We start from the raw sequence: 11,902 nt of genomic DNA on the forward strand, positions 1-11,902 counted from the left end.
TAACCTGAATGTATCAAAATATATTAGATGATAGCAATAGTTTGATAGATAGTGTAGACAGACACAGTCTGATACATTTCCATATTCACATGAAGGCGTGAGGCAGAGACATGGAAGAGATGGAGGAAGGTCTCTGTAGCTGAATTGGTGAGGACTATGTAGAGCAAACAGTACACCCACTGTAAAGCACTTCAAATATCAGCAAGCTCATTTTTGTACCCAGAGAAAAACAATAGCTATCAGTTCAAATTCATAATTTTTCCCATCATTTCAATGATGGACCAGTGTCCAGTCTCACCTGGTACATCAACAGTCTTTTAATGACATATTATGTTGTTACATAGACTTGGGATGCAAAGAGGGGCCTGGAATTACAGGAAACAGAGACAGAGATAGTTATCCTGCTCAGTGGCCAGAGAGTTCAGGATGAATTAAGGATACCAAATGTCATCGTGGACACTGCTACCGACGGAGACATCCAGCTTCTGAAAGAGGAGCGTTTGAAGTTAATCCGAAAATTCTATGATATGATTGCAGAACTACCAAAGGTAAGGAACAAGAAGCCTGTTTCGTAAGTGTCTTTCCAAGTTGGGTGTATCAGAGTTGTCTCAAACTGGACAATATTACAAATGAGCTTCTATACATTTTGACTTTAGATGTCTGTGGTATGTTTTGTGAAAAAGGACAGATATTGTTTTGTTCTTACTCTTTCATTGCTCTGCATTGTCTATTTAGTCCTATTTCGGATCCACTGAGAGCCTTCCTGAGATGTGTGGCAGAGGTCCTGAGGTGTGTAGTAGAGTGCCTGAGGTGTGCAGCAGAGGTCCTGAGGTGAGAAGCGGAGGTCCTGAGGTGAGGTGCAGAGGTCCTGAGGTGTGCAGCATAAGTTCACAGGTGTGCAGCACAGGTCCTGAGGTGTGCAGTGGAGTGCCTGAGGTGTCAAATGCAGTGGGAGAGGTGTCAAGTGACACAAAGAAGACAGAGGCTACTGGAGCCCTTCGGAACACTGGAAATGGCCTGAGAAAGGTGGTGCAGCTATCCAATGAGAGCCGTCCTGAGGTGTGCAGCAGTCCTGAGGTGTGCATCAGAGTGCCTGAGGTGTTCAGTGGAGGTCCCGAGGTATGCAGTGGAGTGCCTGACATGTGCAGTGGAGTGCCTGAAGTGTTCAATGGAGGTCCTGAGGTGTGCAGGGGAAGTCCTGAGGTGTTCAGTGAGGTGCCTGAGGCACCAAACGCAGTGGAAGAGGTGTCCAGTGACAAAAAGAAGACAGCGGCTGCTGAAAACCTTCTGGACACTGAAAATGTCCTTAGCAATGTTGTGAACCCCAAAGGGTGGCTGAAGGAGGGCTGGGAAGATCAGCTGCACCAAGACTTCACTAATATGATTGCAAAACTCCCAAAGGTAATGAACAAGAAGCCTGTTTTGTAAATGAAAGGTCTAGCATCTTTGAAAGTTGGGTGTATCAGGGTTGTCTCAATCTGGACAATATTATAAATTAGCTACTATAATCTTAGACTTTGGATGTCTGTGGTATGTTTTTTGAAAAACGACAGATGTGTTGTTCTTGCTCTTTCATTACGCTGCATTGTCTGTTTAGTCCTATTTCGGATCCACCGAGAGCCTTCCTGAGGTGTGCAGCAGAGGTCCTGAGGCCTCAAACGCAGTGGAAGAGGTGTCCAGTGACAAAAAGAAGACAGCGGCTGCTGAAAACCTTCTGAACACTGGAAATGGCCTCAGCAAGGTGATGCAGCTATCTACTGAGAGCTGTCCTGAGGTGAGCAGCGGAGTGACCGAGGCGTTGAACTCAGTGGCAAAGGTGTCCAGCGAAACAAAGAAGCGGAAGAAAAATGGCGTTCTGCGATTCTTCCGACGTGTGTTGAAGTTCTTCACATGCACCATCAGCCTCCCCAAAGAGGAGTGACTCAAGCACAAACACACACACACACAACTCTGGGCCACACTCTGCATCTGAATTTCTCCACCATCTCCACCTTTCCTTTGAACTGCCTAGTTTTAATAATAAAAATAAAGGGGATCTGAACCCCAACAAAAAAACTGGTTTCATTAGTGTTTTTCATATAACTTGAAATTCATAATGCTTGAAATAACATTTTTATTAATTAATTATCCAGACTATTAAGCTGTTTGAGAAGTACTTATTAAGTACTTATTAATCACAGTATTACTGCATTACACACTAGTAAATATGTACGAAATCATTTGAGACACTTTGCATATTAATGTAAGTTTGTGGTTGAATGGCTCTACTGTGGGATATGTTCCTGATCAAAACCAAATCAAACTTTATTTTCAGAGCACATTTCTTACAGATTATGCATTTCAAAGTGCTTAGCAAATAAAATAAAAGGTTAGAAAGACACAAATAGGTTTTATAAATGAGACAAATTAAAATAGTAAAACAATAACAGTGGACATGAGAGACTAATGCATTAAAATAAATGAAAATAAATAAGATATATACAATAGATAGTATGACTAAGCAGAAGCATGGCTAAAAAGGTATGTCTTAAGCTCTTCAAACTGTCTACAGTTTCTGAGGCCCTCAGATCCTCCGGCAGGCTGTTCCAAAGGCCAGGACCATAGTGGCTGAAGGCAGCCTCACCAAACGTTTTGGTTCTCACCTTTGGATTAACTAAAAGAGGATCTGAGTGACCGACCGGGCACATACAGTATCTTAAAAGCATGTCAGACATGTATTCAGGTGCAGGGCCACGTAGTACTTTAAAAATCCCATACAGCTATTTTAAAATAAATTATAAAACTACAGGCAACATTTACATTTACATCTACGTCATTTAGCAGACACTCTTATCCAGAGCGATTTACAAATTGGTGCATTCAACTTGGGATAGCAAGTGGGACAACCACTCTTTATTTTCATTTTTATGGGGTGGGTGGGGGTGGGGGGGGGGGGGGGGGGGGTGGGGGGGGGGGGGGGTAGAATGATTACTTTTATACTATTCCAGGTTGTTATGATGAGTTTCTCAGGTATCAAAGAATCAAGGATGCAAGGATATTCTTAGACATTCTGTGGAGATTTCATACCAAGCATTTATAGAATCACGAGCTTGTGGGTTCATCTAACAAACGGACATGGCTTTGCCCTTCGTCAGTTGAACTAACTAGACAAAGAAGACCCTATATCTTATATAGCCTTTTGGTTCTCATTCCTTTCACATACATTTGGCAAGTCTCCATGGGCACTCCCTGTCTTTGATGTTCATCACTTTTTACCCCAAGTCAGTATACTAAACATCACTCATGCTATCCTAAACATCACTAATCTACCTTGACATAATGGAATGAAGACTTTATGGCCCCAAACCACTCATTTCTTAACTCTTCCTCTGTCCTCACAACACTATGGCATGACATCATTATACCATAAAGGTCATACATATTACCACGAGGTCATACATATTGTAGATACTATTGTTTTCGTTGATAATAACCCCAATATCAAACCATCCTGTGGCCTCCACCTGCCAGTAGAAACGTCCAGTAGATAAACCCTTGGTACAATGCACAGACAGGGATCTTGTACAAATTGATGGATCAATCCATTTATTTGATTCTTCCCCTCTGGTAGCTTCGTTTCCTATGCTAACACCGTCCCCACTGTTAGCATTGTTAGCTTCGTTTCCTATGCTAGCACCATCCCCACTGTTAGCATTGTTAGCTTCGTTTCCTATGCTAGCACTACTTTGACTGTTAGCATTGTCCTCTCTCCACAACACTGTCCTCCTATCCTCAGACAGCCTCAGGTCAATGTGTGCAGAATCTGGGTCCAGGGTGAGCTCACTGGAATCTGTAGAAAACACACATGCACAATGAGGAGCCAGGGAAATAAGAAAGTTAAATGTTTTTCTGTTTAGCTGACGGTACTTTCTCATTGTTTTAAAGGAAATGTCAAACTGAAGAAACCCTGTATATCATATTACACATCAGTCAGACTCACATTTCCTCAGGCCTGGTTTGATCCTGCACTCTCCACACAAGTCCACACTGTATTGTTTTAATAGAAATAGTTCATGTCAAGAAATAATCATAATATGCAGAGGAATATTAAAGGAATATTAAAGTAACTAAATAGTGTACACATAACATATTACACTAACTTGAGTTTATCCAGTCTACAGTGTGGTCCTCCAGTCTAGCAGAGAGCAGCTTCACTCCAGAGTCTCCTGGGTGATTGTAGCTCAGGTCCAGTTCTCTCAGGTGGGAGGGGTTTGACCTCAGAGCTGAATCCAGAGAAGCACAGCCTTCCTCTGTGACCAGACAACCAGACAGCCTGCAGAGAACAGTTGGAATGAGTTAGGGTGCCATACTCAATTCAAAAGGGTTTGCTTACATCAATATGTGAGCCTCTCACCCCAAAACCTGCAAGGCACAGCGAGGGTCCCCCAGTGCAGCAGAGAGTCGCTCCACTCCTGAATCCCCCAAGTCGTTGTCTCTCAGGTCCAGCTCTATCAGGGTTGAGTTTGAACACAGGACAGAGGACAGGGACTCACAGGATAACTCTGATAGATTACACTGCCTCAGTCTAAGAGATGAATGAGAGAGATAGCAGGAGAAACAGAGAGAGAGAGAGAGAGAGAGAGATTGAAATTTGAATTTGGTTTTATCCAAATACCTGTGCACAGAAATATAGAATGTTAAATAAAACTGTATGTATGTATACCACACTTTACATTTTTTATTTTTTTTTTTTTTTTTTTTTACAGCATCATCATTTCTCACCCCTGTTTCTGTATCTGACAGTGTGGATCCTCCAGTCCAGCAGAGAGCAGCTTCAGTCCCATGTCGCCCAGGGTGTTGCAGCTCAGATGCAGTTCCTCCAACTGGGAGGCTGCTAGAGCAGGGGACAAACTTCCACAGGAAGTGACCTCACAACGGACAAGTCTGGCGTGAGAGAATATGGAATTAAAAGGGGCTGTATGGATTGACACGATTCGAAACACTTGTTGTCGTAAATATCGCACCTCAGTATCTTCAGTTCACAGTGTGGACTCATAAGCCCAGTGGAGATCCCCTCCACCCCGGTGTCTGTCAGTTTGTTGTCGCTGAGGTCCAGCTCTCTCAGATGGCTGTTCTCTGACGCCAGAGCTGAAGCCACAATTTCACCGCAGCTCTCGTCGAGCCAACACCCAGGAAACCTATGGATTACAACAAAGTGGATCATCCTTCTACACTTTGTGGACTTACATGCTTTAGTCTCTCTTACGGAGTGTAATCGTAGTAAACAAGTTTACAGAAGAGTCTTTTAAATTGACTTCAAACAGCTAAACACTTGGCTGACTTCCCCTGTTCCGTCCCCTAACATCCCTTAGGTGCCGTTGTTGCATTGCTAGTTGCCAGCAGAAGAAGAAGCTGTAGATCCATCCATTCATGTCACAAACGGCTTCCGTTTCTATTTTTCTTCCACTTTACTAAGAAGCTTTTTCTTGGTTTGCTCTTTTTTTTGTTTTGTTTACTAATAATTGCTCACCTTAGTGTGTGCAGCTGACTGTAAGATTGATTCAGTGCAGCAGTTAGCACCTCCAGCTCAGTTGTTGAAAACCCTTGGATATGACTGATGTCTAGTGACTCTAGTCTGTTGTTGGGACTTGCCAGCGCGTCTATGAAGGGCTTCTGGTTCTCCAGCTGGCTGTAGATTATGCTGAGTTCTCTCAGGTGTGAGCCAGGCATTTGGATAGCTGATGCCAAAATTTCAGCGCAGTCGTCTGTGAAATAGCAGGCCACTAGCCTTAAGAGGGGAAAACAAAGGGCTTATAAAGGACATAAAAAAAAGTGTAAATTATACTAATAGTCGTAAGTGACTACGGTAATCTACCAATCTTAGGAAAGTAAATGGAGGCAGGTAGCTTAGTGGGTAAGAGCGTTGTGCCAGTAACCGAAAGGTCGCTGTTTCTATTCCCCGAGCCGACTAGGTGAAAAATCTATCTGTACCCTTAAGCAAGGCACTTAACCCTAATTGCTCCTGTAAGTCGCTCTGGATAAGAGCGTCTGCTAAATGACGTAAATGTAAATTCACTATCATCTGAACTTACATAGCCTTCCTGCAGTATCTAACTATTGGGAGGAGTCTGCTACGGCCCTGACTTGACGTGTTGTATTTTCTCGTGTCAAATTCATCCAGCACCTCCTCTGACATCAACAGCATGTACGCCAGCGCCGAGCACTGAGCAGGTGTCAGTTCAATCTTGGAGAGACTTTGGGAGGTCAGGAACTTTAGAATTTCATTCACCAGGGAGTTGTCCTTCAGCTCAATCAAACAGTAGAGGAGATTGATACACCTCTCTGAGGAAACAAACCATTCAGTCGATAACTTGACCTTGATGTATTGGATGGTATTCTGGATACTCTCTTTGTCTCCCTCTGTCTGGAGCTGTAGGCATTTCAAGAGGATCTGATTGGACTCCAGTGAGATGCCCAGAAGGAAGCGGAGGAAGAGGTCCAGGTGGCCGTTCTTGTTGTGGAACGCTTTATCCACTGCACACCTGTGTAAGTCATGCAATGTATCCAGCTTTCCGAAATATAGTGAAACCCATGGTGAAATACATGGCAAACCATTGGCATGACAATGGGAAACATAGAGTGCTGCGAAGAACTCCTGAATGCTGAGATGCACAAAGCTATACAACTTCACTCTAAACATTGGGTCCTCCTCTCTGAAGATCTCTGTGCACATCCCTGAGCCCAAAAAGGCTTCATTGATATCAATATCACACTCTCTCAAATCTTCTTCAGAAAACACCAGATTGCTCTTTAACAGGTTATGGGAGGCTAGTTTTCCAAGTTTCAAAATGATCTATACGTCAGACTCTGACAGTTTCCGAAGGTCTGTTTCATTTTTCCCATGCTTCTTGTTCTCCAGGTTTGTCAGAGTGAGTAGGAAACAAATGTACATCTCAGTCAGAGTTTTAGGGACTTCTTCAGAACAGGATCCTCTCAACATGTTCCCAAGAACCATGGCAGTAATCCAACAGAAGACCGGAATGTGGCACATGATGAAGAGACTCCTCGATGTCTTTATGTGTGAGATGATTTTGCTGGACAGGTTCTCATCATCACTGAATCTCTTCTTGAAGTATTCTTCTTTCAGTGGGTCGTTGAATCCCCGAACTTCTGTTACACGGTCAAAACAGTCGGAGGGTATCTTATCAACTGCTGCTGGTCGGGAGGTTATCCAGAGGAGAGCAGAAGGAAGCAGATTCCCCTTGATGAGGTTTGTCAGCAGCACGTCCACTGATGTTGTCTTGGTTACATTAGACAACCTCTTGTTGTTATGGAAATCCAGTGGAAGTTGGCTTTCATCCAGACCATCCAAGATGAACACGACTTTGCAGTCGACCACCTTCTTTGTGTCTTCCATATCTGAAAGTTCAGGGTGGAAGTCACTCAGCAGCTCCAACAGACTGTACTGGTCGTCTTTGTTTCGATTCAAATCCCTGAATGGAAGGGTGAAGACGAAATCTACATCCTGATTGGCTCGTCCTTCTGCCCAGTCAAGGATGAACTTCTGCACCGAGACTGATTTTCCGATGCCAGCGATACCCTTCGTCAGCAGAGTTCTGACGGATGCCTCTTGTTGGAATATGGATTTGAAGACGTCATTGCAGTTGATTGCATGGTCTTGAAATGCTTTGGTCCGAGCCGTATCGTCCATCTTCAAAACCTCGTGCTCTCTGTTCTCCCCTTCACTCTCTGTGATGTAGAGCTCTGGGTAGATCTTGTTGAGCAACGTTGGATCTCCACGTTTTGCAATGCCCTCAAAGATGTTCCCAGACTTCTTCCTCATGTTGGACTTGAGGTTGTTTTTCACTCCTCTCAGGCCTACTTCTAATCAGGAGAACAGGAGAGATATTGAGTAGTTTGTTAGTCCCAGTTTGCCGTTCTAGTGTCTGTAATATGTCACTTTTCACACAAAGTTAGTTTTCTATAGTTCTAATCAGAGTTTGATTATTTGTTACATTGTATTTTTTTTCCATTTGGTCTGGTTGTGTTCACATTGCCAAATGTCAAAGGAATGAAATTGCCTAAACGAAACCATGTGTTCTTCATGCAGGTTGACTCATCATGGGTTGTTTGGTACAGTACTTAACCTACACCCAATGTAGACGGTGCTAAATAGCCTAATAATGAGAAGATTTGCAAGGTCAATTCATGATGTTTGCATATTCACTTTAAATAGGATCAAGTTTACGTCACTGCTGTGTTTTAAATGGCGCAAAACGCAGACGAAAATTCAACTATAATGGGGATTCACATTCTGTCTTATTTTAGTAGAGCTGTATCTGTTCATCTCAAATAAGTACAGAGGTTTGGTTCACTGAAAATCATTTTTGAGAATGTGCACATTTCTGTGTGACTCACCAATAGCTGGATGACTTGTCTCTGGAGAGAGACAGGAAACAGTCAAGCTCTTAATAAAAAAAAAAGAAATACCCTCTATTATCTTCGTAAATATCTTTATGATCTTCGGTCGTAAAATAATAAACGGAGAAATAAAGTTTCTCACCAGCGCCATGTGAACTCATAGTGATATTAATGTTAACTGGATCCCTCACCATTGCAGCCAACAAGCTGGAGTGCAGCGACATTAGAACATGAAGAGTTGGGTTGACAACATTAACGGAGGCTCATATAATTGAAAAGAGACTTAATCTAAAGACACTCACCACACTCAGCCTAAGTTTTCGTTGTCTGATGAAAGTGTTCTTTGTCTCTGATTAAATGTTCACTTCCCTCATGACCTCATTTGTAGGCAGGTTTTAATGTCTATGCTTTCTTGCAACACCTGCCAATGCCAACTCATAAATTGTAGTGTCGCAATATCAAAGGTCAAATGCGATAATATAGCCTTGGCACCCCCTTTTAAGGTTAATAATTAATTTGGAGTTACTGAAGGCTTAGCAACACCAGTCAATATACAAGCCATAGACTGTTCACTCTGCTACCGTCCGGCAAACTGTAGCGGAGCATCGGCTCTATGAGCCTGTCCGACAGCTTCTACCCCCAAGCCAGAAGACTGCTAAATAGCCAGAAGACTGCTAAATAGTTAATTAAATGGTTACCCACTGACCCTATCTTGCATTGACTCTATGCACACTCACTATATATACACACTACATACACTCTCATTAGACTATATATACACACTATATACACACTCACTAGACTATATATACACACACTTGACTATATATACATACTATATATACACACTATATACACACTATATACACACTCACTAGACTATATATACACACTATATACAGTGGGGGAAAAAAGTATTTAGTCAGCCACCAATTGTGCAAGTTCTCCCACTTAAAAAGATGAGAGAGGCCTGTAATTTTCATCATAGGTACACGTCAACTATGACAGACAAATTGAGAATTTTTTTCTCCAGAAAATCACATTGTAGGATTTTTTATGAATTTTTTTGCAAATTATGGTGGAAAATAAGTATTTGGTCAATAACAAACGTTTCTCAATACAGTGGGGAAAAAAAGTATTTAGTCAGCCACCAATTGTGCAAGTTCTCCCACTTAAAAAGATGAGAGAGGCCTGTAATTTTCATCATAGGTACACGTCAACTATGACAGACAAATTGAGAATTTTTTTGGCATATGATGGTGGAAAATAAGTATTTGGTCAATAACAAAAGTTTCTCAATACTTTGTTATATACCCTTTGTTGGCAATGACACAGGTCAAACGTTTTCTGTAAGTCTTCACAAGGTTTTCACACACTGTTGCTGGTATTTTGTCCCATTCCTCCATGCAGATCTCCTCTAGAGCAGTGATGTTTTGGGGCTGTCGCTGGGCAACACAGACTTTCAACTCCCTCCAAAGATTTTCTATGGGGTTGAGATCTGGAGACTGGCTAGGCCACTCCAGGACCTTGAAATGCTTCTTACGAAGCCATTCCTTCGTTGCCCGGGCGGTGTGTTTGGGATCATTGTCATGCTGAAAGACCCAGCCACGTTTCATCTTCAATGCCCTTGCTGATGGAAGGAGGGTTTCACTCAAAATCTCACGATACATGGCCCCATTCATTCTTTCCTTTACACGGATCAGTCGTCCTGGTCCCTTTGCAGAAAAACAGCCCCAAAGCATGATGTTTCCACCCCCATGCTTCACAGTAGGTATGGTGTTCTTTGGATGCAACTCAGCATTCTTTGTCCTCCAAACATGACGAGTTGAGTTTTTACCAAAAAGTTATATTTTGGTTTCATCTGACCATATGACATTCTCCCAATCCTCTTCTGGATCATCCAAATGCACTTCAGACGGGCCTGGACATGTACTGGCTTAAGCAGGGGGACACGTCTCGCACTGCAGGATTTGAGTCCCTGGCGGCGTAGTGTGTTACTGATGGTTGGCTTTGTTACTTTGGTCCCAGCTCACTGCAGGTCATTCACTAGGTCCCCCCGTGTGGTTCTGGGATTTTTGCTCACCGTTCTTGTGATCATTTTGACCCCACGGGGTGAGATCTTGCGTGGAGCCCCAGATCGAGGGAGATTATCAGTGGTCTTGTATGTCTTCCATTTCCTAATAATTGCTCCCACAGTTGATTTCTTCAAACCAAGCTGCTTACCTATTGCAGATTCAGTCTTCCCAGCCTGGTGCAGGTCTACAATTTTGTTTTTGGTGTCCTTTGACAGCTCTTTGGTCTTGGCCATTGTGAAGTTTGGAGTGTGACTGTTTGAGGTTGTGGACAGGTGTATTTTTTTCTGATAACAAGTTCAAACAGGTGCCATTAATACAGGTAACGAGTGGAGGACAGAGGATCCTCTGAAAGAAGAAGTTACAGGTCTGTGAGAGCCAGAAATCTTGCTTGTTTGTAGGTGACCAAATACTTATTTTCCACCATAATTTGCAAATAAATTCATTAAAAATCCTACAATGGGATTTTCTGGATTTTTTTTCCTCAATTTGTCTGTCATAGTTGACGTGTACCTATGATGAAAATTACAGGCCTCTCTCATCTTTTTAAGTGGGAGAACTTGCACAATTGGTGGCTGACTAAACACTTTTTTCCCCCACTGTACTTTGTTATATACATACTCACTAGACTATATATACACACTATATACACACTGACTAGACTATATACACACTATATACACACTCACTTGACTATATGCACACTATATACACACACACTTGACTATATATACACACTATATACACACTCACTAGACTATATATACACTCACTAGACTATATATACACACACTTGACTATATATACACACTATATACACACTGACTGGACTATACTGTGTATGCAGACTATATACACACTCACTCACACACTACACTGACACTCACACAAAACCCACACACATTCACATAAACCAGAGGAGGATAGGGGAGGAGGAGGAGGATAGGGGAGGAGGAGGAGGAGGAGGGAAGGGGAGGAGGACAGAGGAGGAGGAGGATAGGGGAGGAAGAGGAGGGAAGGGGAGGAGGAAAGAGGAGGAGGAGGATAGGGGAGGAGGAGGATAGGGGAATAGGAGGAGGAGGATAGGGGAGGAAGAGGAGGATAGGGTAGGAGGAGGAGGAGGAAAACACTCCAGGCCATTCTTGAACGTCTTCAACTAGATGCTAGATAGAAAGTATAACGGAGCTTTATATTTTATATATATATTATATAGATTTTATATTTTCAAATAAATGCCCTTTTTTCCGTCCCTCAAATTGATTTTGATGAGACAAATCGAACAACTTTTATTTTTATCTGAGACAAAGTTTGCCCACCCCTGCTCTAAAGTATCATCCACCCCTCCTCCCTCGCTCTTCCCTCTATCACTCTCCCTTTCTCCCCTCCTCCCTCCCTCGCTCTTCCCTCTATCACTCTCCCTTTCTCCCCCT

General features: G+C 42.7%; 1 protein-coding gene and 1 pseudogene across 2 annotated transcripts; both read right to left on the reverse strand.

The window, feature by feature from the left end:
• Positions 1 to 4,134: 4,134 nt before the first annotated feature.
• LOC311115776 (ribonuclease inhibitor-like) lies at positions 4,135 to 5,744 on the reverse strand (the record flags this gene model as incomplete). Its single annotated transcript, XM_084190916.1, has 5 exons — positions 5,510 to 5,744; positions 5,004 to 5,177; positions 4,762 to 4,923; positions 4,394 to 4,564; positions 4,135 to 4,312 (listed from the first exon to the last, which is right to left on the reverse strand). Exons 1-5 carry the CDS (start codon positions 5,707 to 5,709, stop codon positions 4,135 to 4,137), a joined length of 885 nt encoding a protein of 294 aa, XP_084047042.1. The 5' UTR covers positions 5,710 to 5,744.
• Positions 5,745 to 5,762: 18 nt separating this feature from the next.
• LOC311115777 (protein NLRC3-like) lies at positions 5,763 to 8,561 on the reverse strand (annotated as a pseudogene). Its single transcript has 3 exons — positions 8,543 to 8,561; positions 6,124 to 7,863; positions 5,763 to 5,767 (listed from the first exon to the last, which is right to left on the reverse strand). The product of its transcript is annotated as a protein NLRC3-like (transcript).
• Between the last annotated feature and the right edge of the window lie 3,341 nt (positions 8,562 to 11,902).

The sequence above is a fragment of the Coregonus lavaretus genome (genome assembly GCF_964263955.1).
Source record: "Coregonus lavaretus genome assembly, contig: HAP1_SCAFFOLD_351, whole genome shotgun sequence".
Lineage (NCBI taxonomy): Eukaryota > Metazoa > Chordata > Actinopteri > Salmoniformes > Salmonidae > Coregonus > Coregonus lavaretus.